The sequence below is a fragment of the Micromys minutus genome (genome assembly GCF_963924665.1).
Source record: "Micromys minutus genome assembly, chromosome: 8".
Taxonomy (NCBI): domain Eukaryota; kingdom Metazoa; phylum Chordata; class Mammalia; order Rodentia; family Muridae; genus Micromys; species Micromys minutus.
The window spans coordinates 12,494,880-12,518,263 of NC_137977.1; the positions used below are offsets into that span (position 1 = coordinate 12,494,880).

The window sequence follows — 23,384 nt, forward strand, 5'->3', positions numbered from 1 at the left end:
GAGCAGATAAACTATTGCTTATTTAGTTAAGACCTTGTATCTCCATTACACTTGATGGCATTGTCTGAAAAGTAAGAGACTGTACTGGGTCAGAGGACCCTGGGTCATCCTGAGTGTGTGAGGCCGGTGTTCTCATTTTACTAAGAACTGTACTCATTAACAGGCTGTCATGATATACTGTGTGGTTTTCTATCAGCCACATGGCGTGATATTTAACAGAATAAACAAAGAAGCAGATAGGAAACTTCAGCTGTTTTTTTAACATAGCCAGACATTAAAGAGCCTTGTAAACATATAACATTGTGCTTTTGTTCTTATTAATTCTTTAGTTCCCATGAAAATTTATATTATCCTTTGAGTCAGGGCTTCTATTGCTGCAATGAAACACCATGACCAAAAGCAAGTTGAGTTCAACTCCCAGAGTACTGTTCACTATTGTAGGAATTCATGACAGGAACTCAAACAGGTCAGGATCCTGAAAGCAGGAGCTGATGACAACCCATAGAAGGGTGCTGCTTACTGACTTGCTTCCCCTGGCTTGCTCAGCCTGTTTTCTAATAGAACCCAGGTCCACCAGCCCAGGGATGGTGCCATCCACCATGGGCTGGGTCCTTCCCCCCCTGATCACTAATTGAGAAAAATGCCTTATAGCTGGATCTTCTAGAGGCATTTCCTCAACTGAAGTTCCTTCCTCTCCAGTGCCTAGTTTGTGCCAAGTTGACACAAAATCAGCCAATACAACATATTTTGTACATCAGTAATTAAATTACTATTGTCAGTAGGGTTAGCGTACATGCCACACACAGTGCATGTGGAGAAAGTCCATCTACCTTTGATGGTTTGGGAATCAGACTCAGGTGATAGGTTTGTATAGCATGTGCCTTACCTAATGAGCCATCTTGACTGTGTAATTATTATTATTACTGTTTTTTAAAGTCTCGGTTTCACTGTGTAGCCTTGGCTGGCCTAGAACTCCCCATGTAGATCGTACTGGCCTCAAATCTACAGCACTGCCCCTGCCTCTTTCTCCTGAGTGCTGGGGCTGGGGCTAAAGGTGTGTGTTCCCAGGCCCAGAAGTATTTTTTAGTTTCAACTTCTAATACTGACATACATGGCCCACATTCAAAGCATTTTAGGGTTGTAAGAGTATGAAGTAGAACACAAATTTAGAATTTAAGATTCTCTGACTCCAGGATTTCATTACCCTATTGGTTGCTGTAACCTTTCAATCCCGTGGATTCCCCCAGCTGTCCTTGTCTACCCTCTGTGCTGCTGCCCTATACTCTGCAGTGAGTTTCTTTCCCTTCTGCAGTATGACCATTTCAGTTGCTTGAATTGGTGAGACTTTTCTGTAGTTCTTTAATCTGCGATATTACAAAAAAAAACTTAATACATACACTATCTATCTCAATTGGTAAATTAGTAAAATGATACAAAGGATAGCTCTTAATGTATGTGCAGAAACACAGTTATAAATACATTAATTGCTACTACTTCACATCAAAGACTACAAGAATAACATCATAGGACATTACTGTGGCATATTAATTTTACCTTCCACTTAAACGTGATGTTACATAAAATGAATTATATGTGTTACACTGTAGCCTGTGATCCTCTAATAAGGCTCTGTTACCAGATAATTTAGATTTCCTAAAAGCTTGGTTACAAAAATAACTTGATTTAAGAAAAGGTAGTAGCTCATATCTTTAGTCCTAGCACTCAGGAGGCAGAGCCTGGTGGATCTTGATGAGTTTGAGGCTAGCCTGGTCTATGGAAGGAGTAGACAGCCAGGGGCTACACAGGGAAACCCTATCTGGAAAAACAAACAAACTCAACAAGAAAGAGAATAACTGGGTAGAGGAATGATGTGAATGCAAATATTTACTGAGATACGACTTTTCCAGCGCCTTCCACTGAGCTGGTGTCTGGAGGATCTGACAACCGGGTGATTCACTGGGAACTAGAGAATAATCAGGTCAGTAGTGTGTCTAATTCTAAGAAATGACATTTACTTTTTAAGTTTGAGCTCTCATTTCTGGTTTGTTTTTATTTATGAGGTACCCTCATTTCTCTTTTATCTATGCATTTTCTTTATTTGCTTATCCATAATCCATATACTTTGTTGTTGTTGTTTTTTTAAATCTGAAGATAAAATTTCAGCACTAAGTAGGGGAAGTAGACACAAAGTTCCACACCTAACCAAGAAGTTATTTGTAATCAATACCTTCTGGGAAAGAGAAAATCAATTTCTACAATGGGATTTCACTGGATTTTTCATATGTATTCTAGGCAGGCCGTGTCCAGGAGTCAACACAAAGCAGACATATGCACAAATACACATAAACAGCATACACATACACACTTTCTGAGACAGTGTCACTGTCCTAATCTCGCCTGCAGGGCTGGGATCACAGCTGTGTGCAGTCACCCAGCTGAGATTGTTTATCTTCTGTACATCAGGGATCCTGTGCCTTTCCTCTAACTTCTGCTTCCATATACATGTGCTGTCCCTGTGAATTTCCTCATTCAGACTGATCTCAGGCGAGCTGTTCTGTTTTTAATAATGACAGACATTTGGCCAGGTGACTATAGATCTATAGTTGTAAGCGATGTTTCAACTGTGTGATGATGTGCATGGGCCTCTTTGATGAACAGATGGGTTGTTCCTAGTTTTAGGCACAGTTTAATAAAAGTGAAGCAAGTCACTGTGCTGGTTTTGAACATCACCCTGCAGAGTACATACAGCGGAGCCTGCCTGTTGTGAGTCAAGGACATCATCTTGAGGTCAGAGTAGACTTGAATAAGGAAAATTCAAAGTGGTCCAGGCCTAGGTGTGTGAACTTGCTGTACCACACCACAACCATAGATGACTTTTGGGTTGTTTTGCAAAGTAGAGGATCATTGTCTTGGAAAAAAATTTAGGGGGTGAGGATTCCAAGTAAGAAAAAAATTACAGAATGAGCCTGCCATTCCCATCTAAAATCTCTCAGCATCCTGTTGAATTTGGAGGAGACAGTTTTGGAAATGTTGCTAAGGGGGACCTCATATTTGAGTATTAGCTTTAGGAGTTTGTGTTTAGACTAGTCATGTGGTGCAGGCCTGTATTGTCAGCAATTAACAGGCTGAGGCAGGAGAATTATGAGTTCAAGGTCAGTGTAGGCTATACAGCGGAACAGTCTCAAATGTTTTTGTTTTGGTTGGGGTGGGGTACAAAGGAGTGGTATGTATGAGGTGCAGGATTCAGTCCTCAGCTGGGGAGGGGATCTTTTTCAGGGGCATTTGGAAGTCAGTGATGATTGCTAAGGAAAGGAGCACATCAAGTTACTGTGACAGCAGCGCTCACTAAGCATAGGAGAAACAGGAAGAAAGAACAGGTTAGTTACAAAATAAATTGGGCCTATGATGGACAGGAGATGATGAGTAAGTAAAACTTCAGTTCTTTCTCAGGGCCCTGAGAGAAAGGTACTTCTACAGAGAAAAATGGGCAGGTAGGAAGATACAGAACCAGGTGCAGTCATGTCATGGGAGCTGCTGGTTGTATGACCAGACTGACTGCTCCATGCCCCCACCATGAGATACAGGAAATAGAGGCCAAGTGGAGATGGGGGTTGGAGCCACCTGCATTTGAATGAGATTTATTTGAGACAGTTGTTTGGCAGCCCAAGCTAGCCTCAGACTTTATCAACCTCCTGAGTTCTGGATTAAAGACATGAGCCATAGTCACAGTTTTATGATTCCTTGTTCTCATTACGTGTGTCATTTCTGATTCAGTTTTTAAAAGCAGTTCGTCTCCAACGCCATGAAGGACCTGTTTATGCTGTGCATGCTATTTACCAGAGTGGGCCATCCGACGGCGAGCAGCGTGCCCTGATAGCTTCTGCAGCTTCAGATTCCACAGTTCGACTCTGGTCTAAGAAAGGCTCTGAAGGTAGGGTTGGAGCTTTGTAATGTAGGGGAAAGAGATTGAAATTATGAAATGAGTAGCAGCTACAAGAACACATGAATGTCCCAACATTGCAAGCAACTTTAGAATGTTATCATTCTAATATGAATGTGTTTCTTTTTGGCTTTTTTGAAATACCCCCTAACCAAACTATTTGACTAAGTAAATTCCTCCTATTTTTTAAATGAGTTATTTTGTTCTCTTTAATTTGTTGAAATTTAACAACTTAATTCCCCCAATCACTGAAGCTTAGGATTGACTTCTGTCCATTTGTCTACTGACACCCTGACTAGTGATACCACACAGCTTCTTTAGTCAGATAAATTGAGAAGCAATTGCTCATGGTGAGTTTTGTTTTTCAGTAAAATCCCTTCAGACTTTGAACTTCGGGGATGGATTAGTTCTGACTGTCTGCCTCTCTATTTTGCCTGGTACTAATGGTGAGTGTCTTGCAATTTATTAAAAGAATGCCTAAAGAAATGTTTGGAGCCTCGACTTTGTATCAGCTACATTTATTCTCTTGTGTTGGTGATCCAGCCGATAGCCTCACACGTGCTAAACAGCTCTTTACACTGAGCTTCAGCCCTGTATCTAAAAGCACTTATGAAATAAACCGGGCAATGAGATAAATGTCTCTAACCTCAGCATTAGGGAGATGGAGACAGGAGGATTAGTAGTTCAAAGCTAGCCAGGGCTACATGAGACTCTGGCTAAGAAACAAAACAATAACTGAGATGTTGACAACATAACATTTATTACTGTATTCAACGCCTAAGTCTAGATCATAAAGTTGAGGACAGCTATTAGGAATTTTGCTAGCTGAGATTTTATTGATTTAATATATGCTCCAAATTGATATTGCTGCTAATGGAATTAATTTATCATGGCTGTATCTAAATACAGTTTTGAGAAAGTAGTTCTTTGAAGGCTAGACTAAGTAGAAAAGTGCTTAGCTGTGGGAGCTTCTCAAGATGGCAACTCTTCTTTTATTCACAGAATGGCAGGTGATGTGAGACTCTGGTTCTCTTTACTCCCTCCTGTACCTGTAGGACAGGCCCACCTGCCAGAGGTGTGTCTGGAAAACTCTAGCCACATCTACCCTCGACGGCAGGACTGGGACTCTGGGACTCTGACTCCATGTTATGCTTTCTTTATGCAAAAGTGACTGGGAAGGGAGGTTAGTTTTGTAACACACAAGTTTTAGTTACCTCAGGGTTCTTAACCATTTGTTTGATTGTGTGCTTTTTTTTTTAACATTTAATCCATTCTCAAGCAAAGTGTGAAGTCCTTAAGTTATCGAACACATAAATGTAAAGATGTTTAGTTGGTGACTGATGCTGGGCTCAGAGGCTCCTCAGATTCTGCTGGGATAATAGTTTTTCTTGTTGGTCCTCTGATGGTGTTGTAGGAATGCACCTTACTTGTTACTTAAATTTATTTTGGTTAGACTACAACTTTTGGGAGTCCTGTCTGTCCACTCAGTTTCTGAGGCAGGGTCTCTCTTCACACTGCATTCTGGGATAGATGGCTTGCAAACTTTCTGCCAATTCTGTCTGGCTCTCATCTCTCCAAGGAGTTCTGGGGTTATAGATGCCTATCACTACATCTTTTTTTTTTATGTGGGTCCCAGGGATTGAACTCAGGAATTGAAGTCAGGCTTATTTGGCAAGCACTTAGCCCGTTCTTTCTCCCCATCCCCTCCTTGTAGGTCACTTCCCTTTCTTCCCTTCATCGTTAATGCAGAGTAGAGACACTCACTGTCGTAGAGTTTGTCAACCACCACTGACTAGAACCATGTAGAATGTCCAGTTATTCCTGGAGACCTTTTATTAGTTGTGTGCTGGTGTGGGGAGCAGAGGCTGTAGCTGCGGTGCTCTCAGCCGGGCCTTTATCCTTTCCAGTTTCTGTGTTAGCCTGTGGTGATGACAGCTGCAGAATCCACTTCTTTGTTCAACAGGATGACCAGGTAACTAGTGTTTGTACTTGATTTTGTTACTTTTTCATATATTAATCCTCTCTCCCTCTGTTCTACTTCCTCCATCTGCCCACTCCTCCATCCCCCTCCCCACCCACTCTTCCTTTTCCTTTCAGAAAAGGGCAGACCTCCCAGGGATATCAGCCAAACATGGCACATCAAGTTGTAGTTAAGAAACTAGAATTACATAGCGACTTGTCTTAATGTAGGCTACTTCTAGATGATAACATTTTGGGGATGTTACAGTTCAAACCAGAATAATCCACAGGGTAATCATCTCGACAGTTCTGTTAGGTGCTCTTTCATGTCATAAATACCACATAACTACTTTCTTGGTCATCAGGCCCAGAGTTATTAGAGGAAAACTGACAACTAAAACCAAAAAAAAAAAAAAAAAAGCTACATGGAGGAGGGAGAGAAGAAAGATGCCATGCTGGTGTTTCCCCTTAAACTTTTGAGTACCATATAGCATACTTGCTGAAGTACTCTATGGTCCTGTTTGTCCTCTACAGAGTCTATGTTTTTTCTGAGCTAAAGGAGAGAGTCCCAGGAATAGGGTTGTCTAGTTCTAGGTCCTTATTTCCTTTCATTCTGTAAGACATTTTGAAATAGTTGTACAAGCCCAGGTGCCCAGCGTTTTCAGTGCTGTCTCAAGTCACGCCTTACTGACTGTGTCTTCTTAGTTTCAGAAAGTGCTCTCTCTGTGTGGACACGAGGACTGGATACGAGGCGTGGAATGGGCGACCTTTGGTCAGTGTGAGATTTTACTCATGTGAACATGATAGGGACAAGTGTATGTTATTCCAGGAAAGCAGCCTTTCCTGCCTTAGCTTTTAAGTTTTCCTTGTGTGTTAAGTTGTCTGCTGTCTCATATTGAAAGGGGACTTAAAATGTTTTTTAAAAGAAGCACACATACTATGACATACATCTAGAAATTGAAAGGCAGCAGTGAGGGTTGGAAACAGGTTTTCCTTTCACCTTTTGAGTTCCAAGACCAAAGTCACAGGGGCTTGGCTGAAAGTACCTTTGCCCATTGAACCATCTCACTGGCTCAGAAAAGGGGTTTCTTAACCTATTTGTTAACTGCTGATTGGGTGGTAAAGGATGAGATAAATTGATAATTGCAGAATGACGATAGTTGTCTTATTTATACGTAGATGCTTTGTGACCTCGCTATGGAGAACCACTTGTTATTTGCTTATTTATTAACATTGTGTGTATGTTTACCAAGGGCATTAAAAACGAATGCCAGTCAAATCAGTGACATAAGGAAACAGTCAAATGATTTTAGACCTAGAGATACATACGCTGTACATGAAAACGTCTTGCACCTACATTTACTGTATTTTAAAAAGTAATTGTATGTATTTTCTATTAGGTAGGGACCTTTTCCTCGCAAGCTGTTCACAGGATTGTCTGATAAGAATATGGAGACTGTATATGAAACCAGCATCTTTAGGAACTAAGGACAACAGCATGAGACTGAAGGAAAATACCTTCACTATCAAAGACTGTGGTGAGTAGCAGTGACATGTTTGATGTAACATACCTAGCTTTACTAGCTCTTTGTTCATCTCCACACGTCTGTGTGAGGGTAGTCTTTATTTTATATGAGATCTGTTATTTTTTTATGTTTAAAACCCTTTTATAAGCTGCATTAGTCCAGTCTTCTTAATCACTGAAAGGTTTGCTCAATGTTTATCAGTGATTTAATATGTGAAATGTTGCAAGCATAGCATGAGAAGAGCTAAAGGAAGAGTGTGAATTCTGTTCCTATTGGAGTGCATTCATAAGGGACAAGCTAAGTTACTTACATTTGAGTGGCATATGTAATTCCGATTTTCCGACAGTATTAGACTGTACAGACTGTTACGTAATTATGGTACTAGACTGGCTTCTCTACCCACAGATCTATTGGAGTGTTGCGTGATGGAGATATATTTGAGTTTGTGGTCCTCATTAGACCTCACTCTCTAGGTGTACTGTTCTTGGTTAGGGTTAGTTTCAAAGCCTCTTAGAGTTGTGACTTTACTAACAGTTATGTAGGGAAAACCAAGAAATGATGTGGCCAACAAAAGTAGCTATGCCATAATATGAAAATTTTCATGTGTTTTTAATGTTTATAATAGGAGTTTAGTTTTCCTTATTTTTTAAATTTTTTAAAAACTGATAATGATTAAGCAGGAAAAGAAGGATACTGGCTTACCTGTTTTTGCTGTCTGTCTGTGAACGGCAGGGCTTCATATATCCCAGGCTACCTTCTGAATGCTGTTAGAAGGCTGTGCACACTGCCCTGTTAATGCCAAACTGAGGATGGAAGCCAGGGCTGTGGGTGTGCCAGGCTTGCACTCTCTTACCTTAGTTACATCCCTGTCCTTGTTCTTACTTCAATGCTACCTTTGTTGATGTTGTGCTGGAGGCTAATTCAACCCAGGGCCTTCCTTGCACACGCTAGGCAGAGCTTTTGAGCTGAATTGTACATGTGATGGTTCAAAATGTAATGTGTGACTTTGCTCTTTATTTGTTGTGTAGCAGCCTTTTTAGGAATATTTCAAATAGTAAAAATATTCTTTAATATCGATGCCCAGATAAAGAAAAATATATGAGAAAATGTATTTTTAGCTCTTTTTCTCTAGTGGGGGAGGTTAATTAAGTGTACGGTTTTGATTGTTCCTTTATTCTTTTTGTTGAATTTGGATTATTATTTTGTTCTAATTTCTTAACACAAGACTTGATTTTAAAGTGTTTTTGGAAGAGCTGTGAGGAGAGGGTCCCTGAGTTGCTTCTGTTGTAGGTGTTAGCACAACGGTTGCAGTTACCCTGGAGACAGTGCTGGCTGGACATGAAAACTGGGTAAACGCAGTTCATTGGCAGCCTTCATTTTACAAAGGTAGGAGGACAACCGACAGCTCTTGCTTCATCACATGGACCTGGGGGATTGCTTTGAGTATAACTAAAGTTGGTAAATGTGAGGCGTTTGACCCGTGTGATCTGTGTGCTGGCCAAGGCTCCACTGAGCGTCAGTCAGTCAGGCTGGCCGGCTCACACTGCTTCCTCCTGCTAACTGTGTTTCTTTAAAGTTCCTGTGCGAGTCAGGAGTTTAAGGAGAATTGACTAAGCCAACCTCACTGGACCCTTGGCTCTCTTGACAGTGTGGGGGGATGACACTGAGAAGCAGTACATAGGAAAAAACCACTTCCCTCTTTCTTTTGCCCGTCCCTCTGTGTGAGGGGCAGCGCACCATGTTGACGCTGGTGCTGCTGTAAAGCTGAGGAAGGCACAGGCTGGTTCTTTGACCCAGGAAAAGCAATCATTAATTCCCTGGTGGTCAGCACTCGGCTCTTAGATTGTACGTGTCTAGCATCACGTCTTCTTCATGCTCCTCAGTCAACTCCAGTGTACGCCACTCAGCCTGGCTAAGAGGTCTCTCTCTCCAACCCATAAGGCCTCTACTTTTCCTGCCCCATGTGAGCTACTGTCACTAACACGGGTGTCTGCACCTGCTCTTTCCCAGCAGGTAACTAGCTGTGTGATTCACTTTTTCTTTTCTAGCCAGGCAGGTTTAATTTAAAACTAAAAATAATCTTGCTGCACATGATAGTGCATGCCTGTGATCTACCACTAGAGAGGCTGAGGCAGGAGGATTGCAAGTTTGTAGGCAGACTGAACTACATACTAAAATCCCATTTCAAAGAAAGAGTGCGCTGAGCATGGTAGTGAAAAGTTGTAATTGTAGCAGCAGGGGCTGAGACAGGAGGATTACAAGATAAAGACCAGCCCATCTTGAATAGTGAACCACACAAGGAAGAAGGAAGAAGGACTGTATACTCATATTTGCTCATTTGAAGCTGTATTTCCAGCAGTTAAAATAAGAGGAGGAGGGGCGGGAGCGGGACATCTGACACCCTCTTTGGGCTTTACGGGCACTGGCACTCACACACATAGTAGATGCATAATTAATTTCTTAAATCTTTAAATAAATAGTTAAAATATTCAAAAAGGGGCTGGAGATAGTTCAGTGACTAAGATCCAGCACTGCTCTTGCAGAGGACCCAGGTCAGTTCCCAGCACCCATGTCAGGTGCCCGCAACTGTAAGTCCCAACTCCACCTCCACACATGCCAACATGGAGATGCACTACACACACATTATTAAACATAGTTTAAACATAGTAAAGAAAAAACTTTAAAAATTTTATTTGAAATAATATGATTATTTTAAAAACAGACATTAGTTTTTCTGTAGTTCATGAGCCTGTGTCCCTTTAAAGCTTTTCCTCCATTTTGTGGAGACACAATGTTAGGCCAGGTGTGTGTCGTTCCTAGGCATGTTATTGACCCTGAATCCCATGTTCACGTAGTCATGGACAGCATTGCTGTCATCGACAACACTTGGTACTGGTATGTACTTACCCTTCTGCATCACGCTTTTGTACATGCTAAGAGATACAGCCATATTGGTTCATGTAGTTCTGCCTCATCACCCTGTAGTATCCCATTGTCTGAATGTATCACAACTTGTCTGTGCTGGGGTAGACCTTATGACTGTTTGTACACTCTCACAGTGTAGCCCCGGCCAGCCTTGAGCTTGAAGCAGTTGTTCTGCCTCAGCTTCCTAAGTGCTGGGTCGTAGGTGTGAGCCATCACACCTGGTGTGCAGGCTTTGCTGCTGTAACCAGTGTGCTACCTGCCCTTCAGTTATGTCCTGACAGTCTCGAGCTCTGCTTCTTGATCATCTAAAAACCGGTTTTCTCTTCAGATGGTGTTCTGCAGCAGCCGGTGAGATTGCTGTCTGTCTCCATGGACAAAACCATGATTCTCTGGGCTCCAGATGAAGAGTCAGGAGTTTGGTTAGAACAGGTAAAATATGGGTTTTTAAGAAATACAAAATGGAGCTTTTTGGAGTCAGTATATATACCCCAAATCTATATTCCTAGTGTTGTAAATGTTTACTCTTTGTATACGGCGCACATTAAATGAATTGTTACTTACTCTCTAGAGTCCTTTTCCAATGTGAGAAATGGACCTATTGATTGATTGACGACTGTTTCTCTGTTCTTGTGTAGGTCCGAGTAGGTGAAGTAGGTGGAAATACTCTGGGGTTTTATGATTGCCAGTTCGGTGAAAATGGCTCCATGATCATCGCCCAGGCATTCCACGGAGCGCTGCACCTTTGGAAACAGAGTACAGTGAACCCAGTACGAGCATACGGACCTCTTGCTCACTTGTGCTTTCCTTCTTTTTCTTCTTCTTTTTTTTTTTCTTGTCTCAAGTTTATTTGTAAAAACAGCATTGGACACTGGTCATCTACAAATAGTGTGTAGGTGGGTGTGTCATAGCAGTCTGTCTGTCTGCACATTGGCAGGAGCCTTCTCTATGGGGCCTTCACAGAGGTCTGGGCACTTTAGGGAGCCTGAGCTGGAGCTGTGGCCTCTGCCTTGGTTTGAACCTTGGGCTTTGGTTGGCAGAGCCTACAACTCTTGGCCATGTAGCTTTGAATCCTCTTCCCAAGCTTGAGGTGAGCGACGAAAGCCAGACGGCTGAGTTTGTGGCTGGGGCCCTTTGGCATCTTGGCCTTGATGGCCTCAGGCTTCACAAGGGCCTTGATGGCCTCTGCGCGTGCACTCACTGCCTTTGCTTTATTGGCCTGCATCTTCTTCAGGCCTTTCTTGTTGTGCTTCTTGGCAAAACGCATGTTCCTCAGGAACTTGGGATCAACCCCCTTAAGAGATTCGTATCTTTGTGACCGGGGTTTCTTGATGCCATTCCTGTGCCATTTGCGGGACTGTTTGTGTGGGTGTGGTTCTTGGACCTGGACATGTCTGCACGGTAACCCGTGGCTCCCACAGCTCCCGACTTGTGCTTTCCTAGTAGGCACATTCAAGCAGATGACATTCATTTCTGAAGATAGCCTGTGGTGTTTGTGCTGGGTTAGAAGTTTGGGCTTTTCTAGGAAGAAGCATGCAGAGTTGTATAGCAATGTTATATTGAATAGTGCTGTTTCTGTGTTGGATTTGTTGGACCTGGTGGTTGTAAGCTGACATAGGTGTTGGGTACTGAACTCCGGTGGTCTGGAAAAACAGTACACACTCTTAACCATTGAGCCATCTTTCTAACCCTTCAAGATTGATAGTCTTTATTTTTCAAAGATATGCTTTGTGTACATGTATGTTTGTGTGAGTGTGTGTTCAGATATATGTGTAGGTGTTCACACCTGCCTGTGCACAGGAGCCAGGAGAGCCCTTGAACACTGCAGTTGCAGACATTTTCAGTATGCCTACTTGTTCCATGGCTGCTGAGATCTGAGCTGTAGTCTTTATGATTGCTCAAACACTACTGAGCCACCTCTCCAGCCCAGGGTTGATGTTTATGAACAAGTAGAGAATTACTATTGGAAAACTGTACTGATAATCCCAAAGTTTTGTCTGTAACACTCAGAGCCTGTTATAAACAGCCATTAGAGCTTAACTCTACAACATATAACTTGTATAGTAGGGGAATTAATATAATTTTTTTGCCATATGTTCTTACAAGATATAACTTAGTTTAATTATTGAGTCAGCATGTTAGTTAGTTCATGCTTGTAATTCCAATGTTTAGAAGCAGAGATAGGAATATCTAGAGTTCAGTGCCAGCCCCCGAGCTGAAGTTTTTTTGGGGCCAGCTCTGGTTACATGAGGCCCTATTTCAATAAAACAGAAGAATATATTATTGACTACATTCATTAGACTTAGCTTTAAACTACCTTTTGGTTGCATAGTTAATGTCCTTTCCTCTTACTTGAGTTTAGAAAAGGGGCTGTGAAGGCAGGTATGTGGCAGACTGTGTACATGATTGCTATTGTGAGCTGTGATTCATCCTTCTGTCCTTTGTACCCATAGGTTCTTTAACTTTTGGTTTTTGAGACAGGTTGTCTGTGTAGCTCTGGCTGTCTTGGAGCACTCGGTGTAGATTAGGCTAGCCTCAAACTCACAGAGCCGTCTCAGCTCCTGCCTCCCCAGTGCTGGGTTAAGAGGTGTGCACTAGCATACCTAGCTAGGCCCTCTAATTTAGTATAGAAGCCCTTTAGGTTTAAGCCTGTTTAAACCGTTTAAAACTAGTCTCATTTTACTTACTATCCTTTCTTCACTATGAAGTTTTTAATATATGTGAGCACACTGTGTCTGTCGCTGTCTTCAGACACCAGGAGAGGCATCAGATCCTATTCAGATGGTTGTGAGCCACCATGTGCACTATGAAGTTTAATAAATGTTCAGCGAGCACATAGTATGTGCTGTCATTGTCTGCATACTTCACGAGTATAAACCCATTTACTCCTCCTAATCCATTTGTGGTGGTCATTTTAATACCTGTTTTACAGGAAAGTTGATAGACAGGTAATATCAAGCTATCTGACTGCTGGGAAATTTCCCACAATTACTGTTTCAAAGGCTACACCACACCTTTGGATGTTATAGTTTAATATGGTTGGTTGGGAAACAGCTCCTTTTATTTTATGATCTACTCTTGAATATTTAGCCTTGCAGCTTTCCTCTTGGTGGTCCCTGCTTATTTTGCTTATGTGTTTGATAATTTTCATTGCAGAGACAGTGGGCTCCAGAAATTGTCATTTCAGGACACTTCGATGGTGTCCAAGACCTCATGTGGGATCCAGAGGGACAGTTCATCATCACTACCAGCACTGATCAGACAACTCGCCTGTTTGCTCCATGGAAGAAGAAGGACCGATCACAGGTAAGATGTCTTCCTTAACTCATGGCCTTCCTTCCACCTGACATTTTCCAGGTGAGTAGCCTGTATTAGGAACATTCAGGCTGAGGCTGCCATGGCAACATCACTGCACACCACTGGGTCACTTGCAGTGAGAACTACTTGGCAGGAGCAGGTTTTGCATCCTGTAATTTGCTTGATGAAAAGAACTGTTTGGGCTGGAGAGACGGCTCAGCGGTTAAGAGCACTGCCTGCTTTTCTAGAGGTCCTGAGTGGCTCACAACCATCTGTAATGGGATCTGATGCCCTGTTCTGGTGTGTCTGACAGCTACAGTGTACTTATATAACTAACTAAATAAATAAATAAGATACATGGATAGAAAAGAAAAGAACTGATTTTTGAAGCGTGCACTCGTTTTCATTGTATGTGCTGTGTTTTAACCCAGGTGACTTGGCATGAGATTGCAAGGCCTCAGATACATGGATACAACCTGAAGTGTTTGGCGATGATTGGTCGGTTTCAATTTGTGTCTGGAGCAGATGAAAAAGTTCTTCGTGTTTTTTCTGCTCCTCGGAATTTTGTGGAAAATTTTAGTGTCATTTCCCGACAGCCACTGAGTGACATGCTCTCTGATGTAAGTATTTCTGAAGTTTAGATATAGAATACAGGTAGAAAAGAAATTAAATCATGTTTCAGGTTTCATAGACTTTTGTGGGAGCCATGCATGTAGTGGTTTAAATGTTAAACACGGACTGGAGAGATGACTCAGCTGTGAAGAGCACTTGCTGGTCTTGAGGGACCTGAATTCCATTTTCAGCACCATGTGGTGGCTCATAACCTTCCTTAACTCCAGTTGCAGGGGATCTGCTGCTTTCTTCTGACCTCCACAGGCACCAGGCACATATGTGGTGCACATATATATATACACATGTAGACTAAACACTCATGCACACAGAAAATAACTTTTCAGTAAATAAATAAATAAACACAGATCTTTGTGTGACAATTGAGTTTTAGACTTTTAAGCAGCAATGTCATGTTCATTGACATGCTAACATGGCTGTTGTATGTTGTCTCTACAGTAGGTGACTGGATGAACGACGGGTGAATCCTCTTGATAAACATTCCAGTCTTCCTGTAGGGCAGAAGTGGGTGATGAGCTAATGAGATAGGCAGAGTTAATTGATGCATCTTTCTTTTTTCTTTTTTTTTTTTTTTTTGAGACAGTGTCTCATTATGTAACCTTGACTGGTCTCTAATTTGCTGCATAGATCAGGCTAGCCTCAAACTCGCAGAGATCTACCTGCCACTCCCTCTCAAGTGCTGGGATCAAAGGTGTGCGCCACCACTTCTGGCCTAATAACTACATCCTATGACAGAAAAATAAGTTGTGGAAGAAAGAGCTCATCAATTAGAATAATGAACAATCTTTTAAAAATTAAAGTTACTATGATTTATGTGTATATGAGTGTTTTGCTTGTATCATATGAATGCAGTGCCCTAAGAGGCCTGAAGAGGAGGATCTCCTGGAACTTGAGGTACAGAGGGTTGTGAGCTACTATGTGGATGCCAGGGATAGAACCCAGGGTCTCTATGGAGAGCAGCTAGTGCTCTTAACCACTGAGCCATTGGTCTAGCCCCAGTAAAAATGTTTTACTGGGACATTTTTTATTTTTGTTTATTTATGTCTGCTTTTTATATAAGATTTGGGGTACTTAGAAAAATATTTCAATTTGGATTTAAAATATAGCTTGGGTTACTTAGCATGTACATGGTTCATGGTTCTAGCGCTGAAGAAAATAACATGGATTATAAATTTATGAAATAGGTGGTATATGCCTTTAGTGTATATTAAACTATACATGTATATAGTGTATATAGTGTATATAGTGAACAGACACCATTACTAAGGCAAGTCTTATAAAGGGCAGCATTTAATTGGGGCTGGCTTACAGGTTCAGAGGTTCAGTCCATATTCATCAAGGTGGGAGCATAGCAGCATCCTGACAGGCATGGTGCAGGAAGAGCTGAGAGTTCAATCTGTGTGTTCATCTGAAGGCTGCTAGGAGTAGAGTCTTAAAGCCCATGCCCACAGTGACACACCTACTCCAATAGGGCCACACCCACTTCAACAGGGCCACACCTCCAAATAGTGCCACCCCTGGGCCAGGCATATACAAACCATCACAGTGCCAGCACTTGGAAAGCAAAGGCTAGCAGATGTGTAGGAGTTAGGTCAGCCTGGTCTTCATAGTGAGTGTTAGGTCAGCCAAGGCTATGTAGTGAGACCTGTCTCCAAAAAACCAAAGAAAAAAAAAATAAAACAAAAACAAAAATAATGCAAATCAAGTGGGAAGACAGTTGGCTATAAAGAATGGTTCTAGTGCATATAAGTGCCTGTTTATACTTCATTACTAAGAGTTGGGTCACAGGTAAAAGGTAGGAGGTGGGGGAAGCAGCCAGAGCTATAGGTGGCAGGTAATTATAGCTCATATTGGTGCTGTTGGAAGAATGGGATGAAAAGCATTGTGGAAGAAGAGGATTATGTGGGAGCCCAGAGTGTGAGGGGAAACCGGCAGCTGTGTGGGAAGGAAGGAGCGAGCAGAGCCATGGGGAACTTCCTGCCTCAGCTTTCTCAGTTGCTGAAGGCAGTTGCTTCTGTTTTCCTTGTGCTGCTGCTGTTGAGGGATCTAGAGGGAGCTCTGTGGGTGGAGGGAGACGAAGTTCAGGGCCTGTTGAGTTCTAGGAAATGTAAAAGTAGCTTTAAGTTATTTGCATATATATAATAAAAATGTCGTGACTCTACCTTTTTGGGTTACTTCTCTATCTCTGGGCATCCCTTGAGGCTCTTGGTAGGGGCAGAGTCCTTGGCCTTACATTTCAGCCTACTGTACCAGTTAGAAGCTTCAGCCCACTGCACTTTGGGGGACTGAGGAACTTATGAAGAGAGCTTTAGAAACGCCTGACAGTGGTGGGATGGTGGGTAGGCCCTGTCTGCAGGAGAGGGGTTGCTTGGAGTACCATCTGCCAGTTCTGGAGTTGGAAAGATGGCAGTCACACACAGCAGACTGGAATTGTTTTCAGCATTTATGAACATTGTTTGTGGTATTTGACATATCAATAGCTTTTAGTGTCTGAAATGTACATATTGTCCTTTTCATTCTAGGATGACGAGGATCTTCCAGAAGGAGCCACTGTTCCTGCATTAGGACTATCAAATAAAGCTGTCTTTCTGGGTAAGGATTTAGTCTCCAAAATTATTGAATGGCTTAGTATTTAAAACTTAGCTACAGAGTTGTGTAATATACACCTGTGTAACTTTTTAAAACCTCATAATTTGCGATAACTGCTCTGTTCACATGTAGCCACTGACACAGGAACAGTTCTCACCCAGGATTTCACCAGTGAGATTGTAAGCAACTTGAAAGATCAGTTATATATGCTCCCCCCCCCCCCCAAAAAAAATTCCTTGCAAATAGCTGGGTTAAAAAAAAAAAAGACAGAATCTTTATGGAATTCATTTCTCCTTCAGGAGCTAGTTTGGAAAATACTAGAGTAGAAATACATTTGTAACACCTAGATACAGCTTTGAAATAATTATTTGGAAAGCTGCTGTTCTCTGATATGTAGCTTTGGGACGTTGTCATGGTACCTCTGTTCATGGTATTCATGTTTCTCTAAACTAGGAGACATGACCTCCCAGTCTGAAGAGGATGAGTTCTTAGGCCCTGCCTATGCGTATCCCCAGGTGACCTTTCAGCCTGCCATCCTTCATGGTAAGACACAACAAAAAGACAAGTTAATGAAATTCTTAGCACACACAGTCTACTCTGGCTGTGGACCTAATATAGAGCTATGGCTTTTACTTTCTATTTGGCTAAAGATTAAAAAAAAAAAAAGCTATAGTATTCAAAATTTTTATAGAATTAAAAATCTCTTATAGAACCTCCCACTGAGGATCATCTCCTGCAGAACACCTTGTGGCCTGAGGTTCAGAAACTGTAAGTTGAACTGTCTTTTTGGAGTCAGTCATGGATTGAGGGTCCCCTCTTAATTTGACTTTGGCCTTCCCCTTTCTCTTACGTACTTTGTCCTCCTGCCTGGTAGAGCTTCAGAGGGGAAGAATCTCAAGGGCTTTTAAATTTTGTTTTTGTTTGTTTTACATCGTTGTTTATTACATTTATTAGTTGGATGTTGTTAATTTCCCAGATAGAGAGGTGTAACATAGTTTCTGTTCAGACATTTTTATTTTTGTTGGTTCTCAGCAACATGTTTCCATGGTGGTTTCTTTGACTGGTGGGCTTTTGGTATGAAAACCTATGTGGAGTGACATTACCTTTAGAAGCTATTGTTCTGGTTCCCCAGTTTTCTTTGTTTGTTTGTTGTTTTTCTATATAGTTACCTAGACAAAGTGTGACTTATTATTTAAGGACTTGTGTGTTAGGTCAAGGGAATGATTCTTTTCACTTTAAATTTTGTTGCAGTATAAAAAAAGCAAGTGCTTTAGTAATACAGAGGCCATCTGCTTTCTCTTTACATTTTAGGTATGGACATGGCTATGAGATATTTAGTGTTACTTGTAACAATTCAAAGACTCTACTTGCCTCTGCTTGCAAGGTAAGGTGCTTGTGGGGTGTATGTATTTAATTTTACTTGGACACATGTAATTACAGTCATTGGGCTTTTGTAAAATCAGCAGCAATGGGCAGACTTCGCATGAAACAACCCCTTTAGGTACTATTACCTGAATCTTTTTCTTATATTTTTTTCTCATCTTTCTTTAAAACCATATTATATTTTGAATCAATTTTAGAACTCATTCATTCTTAGAATTTATCTTTGAACAATTTGGGTTTGGGGATACTGATCCCTATGCACACACACACACACACACACACACACACACACACACAGTCTGTAGATGACATTTCCAGGACTCACATCATAGAAGACAATGACCAGGTAGGCAGCCCAGGTCTTTTCTTAACAAGGGTGTGCAGTGGCTGCAATAGCACCTCCTTTGGAGAGTGCAACCTGTTGGCTGTATTGTCATAAGGGGCCTTAGAGACAGAATTGGCTGGTATATGTGCATGTTTGGGATCTCATGTTGTTCCCAGTCTAGGCCCTAGACAGGTATGGGGTGCCTTTGAGAAGCTCCAGAGCACAGGCGGGTCATTATGTCTGTCTACACTAAGCTGCAGAGTAAAGATTATGGGATTGAAGCCCTGTGCAGGATCAAGGTCAAGTTCACTGGCAGATATATGTTGCAAAGAACTTTGGCTTCCCCGAGTTTAGTGCAGATGAATATGAAGATGTAGCTGAGATGCCTGATGGCTGTGCTGAGAGCTTCTGTGCTGAACCGGCCCCACCCTCCAGTCATGTCCAATAGTAAATGCTCACTTGAAAGAAAGAAATTCCTCAGCAACCATTCCAGGCCTATAGCTCCTAAGAGGGGTGAGGTCTTGTGAGCTTCTCCTGCCAAGTGTTATTTTTATAGAGTTAGGAAAGTAATCGTCCAGCTGGATCTTCTGGTTTATTTTGTGTGATTTTTAGAATTAGCTTGACAGTTTCTACAGTCTCTGGATGGTAGTGAATCTGTAGATCAGATTGAGGAGAATTTTAACAATATCTGAATAACGCCGCTTCTTTATACAAGTCTTTAGTTTCTCCTGGGGATGACTTTTTAGAGTAATGCTAGATTCAAGGAAAAGTAGCTATGTCTAAGAGACCTGGTGCCTCATGCAGCTGCTCACATCACAGCCTCTGCCAAGCTTACAGGCTTTCCATCTGGTCTCAACACACATTTGTGAGACTTACCCTTTTCCTAGATGCTTTGTATGTTCTTTTGGAGACAAGAAAATTTACTGTGTACACCAGGTGGAAGGAGAACCAACTTTTGCAACTTGCCATCTGACCTCCACAAATGACTCCCTCTCCCCATACCAACACTCACACACATGAGAAACAGATAAAGATTAAATAAATAAACAAAGCATTTTAAAGTGATAGTACACACCTGAAATCTCTGTACTTAAGAGGTAGAAGCAGAAAGTGCAGAAACCTAAGGTTAGCTTCAGCTACCACCATAAGATTTGGAGCCAGTTAGGGCTACCCAAGACCCTGTTTCAGAAACTAAGAACAGCAGCAGCAGGAGCAACCCAGTGTAGTTGACTTTGGTTTTAAGGCATGAGCAATTTGAGCCTCATGGAAGTATCTCCTTCTCTACAATTTTCCTGATTAGCTTATAAAACTGGATTTGCTCTCTTTTAAATTCTATGTATACGAGTGTTGCCTGAGTGTGTGTATTCGTACCATATTCACGCTCGCCTTTGGAGGCCAGAAGAGTGCCGAGGATCTCACTTCTGGAGCTGGAAGCAGTTGTCAGCCATCCTGTGAATTCTGGGAACTGATCAGAAGTGTAGCCAGTGTTCTTGACCACAGAGTCATCTCTCTAAGCCCCTGCAGTAGTTTTGCAAAACTTTTATAGATTTTCTAGGTAAGGCAACTGATGGAAGTATTTTCTGTGGGAAAGGTTTTAACTTTTAAACCTTAATTAACTTAGTTTTAAGTAAAAACTAAGATTTTAACTTAGTCAGTTGCTATGAAGAGACCAAGGCAGCTCTTATAAAAAGCCTTTAATTGGGGCTGGTTTACAGTGTCAAGAGAGTCAGTCCATTTTCATCATGGTGGGAAGCATAGCAGCCTGCAGGCAGACATAGTGCAGGAGAGAAGCTTAGAGTTCTGCATCTGCATTCACAGGCAGCAGGAAAGACACTGGAACTGGTTTGGACCCTTGACACTTCAAATCTCACCCCCAGTGACACACTTCCTCCAAGGAAACAAGGCCACACCTCTTAAACCTTTCACTGACCAAGTATTTAGATCTATGAGCCTGTGGGGGCCACTGCCATTCAAACCACCACCCATTGCCATTCAGATCACCACGCTACCTGTGAATCCTTTAACGGGAGCTAAGTAAGGCTGTTTGTCACACAGTTATGCAGTAGGACCATTTCAGTAGCTGAAGAATCACTAGTGATGCTGGTTTTCTGTTGCTGTGGTACAAACCATGACTAAGGCAACTATAGAAGGAAGCATTTATGTGGGCTTATGGTTCCAGAGGGATAAGAGTCCGGCACCAACATAGTGGGAAACGTGTCGGCAGGCATCGATGGCGACAGAAAAGCTAAGAGCTAAGTTCACATACTGAACTACAAAAGGAAAATAGAGAAATAGAGTCTTTTGACCTCAGAACCCTCCGCCAGTTGCATACTTCCTCCAGCAAGGCCATACCTCCTAAGTCTCCCGGAATAGTCACGAGCTGAGGACCAAGTAGTCAAATGCTCAGACTATGAGGGGACATCTTGTGCAAACCACCAGATGCCATCTTTTTTTTTTTTTTTTTACTGGAAATACCTCTCCTTGCCCAGTTCTTTCATGGTGTGTGTGTGTGTGTGTGTGTGTGTGTGTGTGTGCGTGTGCGTGTGCGTGTGCGCTTGCGCGCGCGCGTGCCTCTACCTATGCATTCATACACGTCTCTGCCTTCTGTCAGTACAACAAAGTACACCTGGGTTTGTCTGCATTTTTCTTCTGTCTCATAGCGCTGTGGCCAGTTTTTATAACCTTGGAACTAGCTGTTCCAAAATAAAATTTGTTCCACAGATTTTAGTATGTTGTGCTTTTATTCAGTTAAAAATACTTTGCAACCTTTTGATCACCTTTGGCCTTTCAGCTATTTTTAAATGTATTGTTTAGTGTCCATAAACAAAATGCTTTCTAGGTACTTTTCTATTGCTGATTTTTATTTTTATTTCATTAAGTTTGAGACCACATTATGACTTGAATCCTTTGAAATCTGGTGGTGGTACAATCTCATGTTCAGTTGAAAAGAATGTTTGGTCTATTTCTTTTGGATAGGAGTGTTAGTGACTGTCAGTCACGGGTGTGATAAGGTGTTTATGCTCTTTGCTGTCCTGAGTGGAGTTTGAGATCTCTAGCTATACTTAGGCTAGTTACCTTTCCATCTCAGTCCATTCCTTCTGTGTTTTGGGAGGTGTGTAATAGGGCAATGTCCTCTTTGTTAGTCTGTTTGTTGTTGTGGAGCAACTGACTCTGTTCAGTGATAATCACTCCTTTGTTCACCAGAGTAGAGACTTCTAAACTAGTCACCACAGAATTAACACATATGACTCTTGTTATAAAACGTTCAAACATTCTCATTGTGCCTGGGTCCCTGAGGAGTTGTCTTTTCCGGTCCCACTTTTCTATATCTTTTCCTAGAAATCCATCTCTGTGGTTCTGTGTGACCACCCTGGAATTTTCTGGAGGCTTTTGTTGGAGGTGTGTTGTTATGGTAAAAATAAAAATAAGATTCTGTTGCTACCAGTCCCGCAATCTCACTCCATGGGAGCCGCTCTAGTGTGGAGCTGGGTACCTGGTCTCACATGGTCCTCTACAGCATGGTAAAATCATGACTCAACAATCAGTACCTTATCAAACATATTTATATGTTAAATTCTCAGTCCACACTACATCCAAACAATAAATTTACTGCCAATTAATAAAGATATAAACACCCACCTAGACAAGTCAAAATAGATCTAGTCCACCTTGGTCTGAACCATCTTCTGCTGCCTCCATCTTGAATCTTCCTCTTTTCCTTCGTTTCTTCTTACCAAAACTCTTCTCTCTGCCCCACTTTCTACTGTTCAGTCATGTATCACCTTGACATCAACCTGCAGTGTATGACAGCCCCACAGAGACACCACCATTACTATTGTAATATGTTCTTTTGGTTTGTTTCTGCTCCCATGCTGTCCCGGTCTCATCTCCACCCTGCAGGCAGCTCAGAAGGAGCATGCAGCCATCATTCTCTGGAGTACGGCCTCGTGGAAACAAGTGCAGAGTCTTGCTTTCCACACTCTGACCGTCACACAGATGGCCTTCTCACCTGATGACAACTTCCTACTGGCTGTTTCCAGAGATCGAACCTGGTCTTTGTGGAAGAGACAGGCTACGACCTCAGCAGAGTTCGGTAAAGCAGCCTGTGTAGTGAAGGTTATCAGTAAGACTTTCACATACATTCTGTCCACACTGGGCAGCTGTAAAATGAAGGGAAAGGGAACAGGGCGGGGACAACCTATGACATGCTGTGAGGGCTCGGTGCTCTTAGGCAACCAGAGAGCACTTGGCTTTACTTAAACCTTTTTCTCTTTTAAGATTTGTTTATTATTTGTAGAGGGGTGGGCGTGATCAGACACAGACCATTCCTCATAGTGGTGTGAAAGTGATAGGTCCACAGTACAGACCATATTTCAGGTTTTGAATCTTGATCTTCTGAGCTTAGCCATGTGTGGGCAGTTTACCCACAGCTGTCATGGTGAAAGCCACTACTCCACAGCAGACCGTGTAAGCTGGCACATTCGGTAGACTGGGTATTTTTGACTTAATAGTATTTCAGTTTCTGATCCATTTGTCAGGATGTAATGCCACTATACATTTGAAGCAATTGTTTTCCTTTGACATCACTAGTGATTTCCTAATTTGTAACACTTCCTTTTAAAACTTGAAGTGCTGGGACCACCAAGATGTCTCCTTGGTCTCCAAGCCTGAGGACCAGGTCCAGTAACTGGAATGCACACATAGAAGGAAAGACCCAAGTCCTACAAGCTGTTCTCTGATAGGCACTCGTGTATGCGTGTGGGTGTACATCCATCCATTAATAAATGAATAAGCAGATGCTAAAAATAAACAC

At 42.0% G+C, this 23,384-nt stretch overlaps 1 protein-coding gene across 1 annotated transcript in view; it reads left to right on the forward strand.

Moving 5' to 3' along the window:
• Positions 1 to 23,384, forward strand: part of ELP2 (elongator acetyltransferase complex subunit 2) — a 33,591-nt gene that overhangs the window by 2,923 nt on the left and 7,284 nt on the right. Inside the window, exons 3-18 of the mRNA XM_080919741.1 lie at positions 1,908 to 1,978; positions 3,775 to 3,931; positions 4,309 to 4,386; positions 5,848 to 5,912; positions 6,605 to 6,671; positions 7,300 to 7,437; positions 8,716 to 8,811; positions 10,679 to 10,779; positions 10,986 to 11,117; positions 13,504 to 13,653; positions 14,076 to 14,264; positions 16,797 to 16,866; positions 17,317 to 17,406; positions 17,574 to 17,631; positions 18,175 to 18,247; positions 22,472 to 22,664. Of these exons, the coding sequence (XP_080775867.1) occupies positions 1,908 to 1,978; positions 3,775 to 3,931; positions 4,309 to 4,386; positions 5,848 to 5,912; positions 6,605 to 6,671; positions 7,300 to 7,437; positions 8,716 to 8,811; positions 10,679 to 10,779; positions 10,986 to 11,117; positions 13,504 to 13,653; positions 14,076 to 14,264; positions 16,797 to 16,866; positions 17,317 to 17,406; positions 17,574 to 17,631; positions 18,175 to 18,247; positions 22,472 to 22,664 (1,728 nt within the window). The remainder of the gene's footprint in view (positions 1 to 1,907; positions 1,979 to 3,774; positions 3,932 to 4,308; positions 4,387 to 5,847; positions 5,913 to 6,604; positions 6,672 to 7,299; positions 7,438 to 8,715; positions 8,812 to 10,678; positions 10,780 to 10,985; positions 11,118 to 13,503; positions 13,654 to 14,075; positions 14,265 to 16,796; positions 16,867 to 17,316; positions 17,407 to 17,573; positions 17,632 to 18,174; positions 18,248 to 22,471; positions 22,665 to 23,384) is intronic.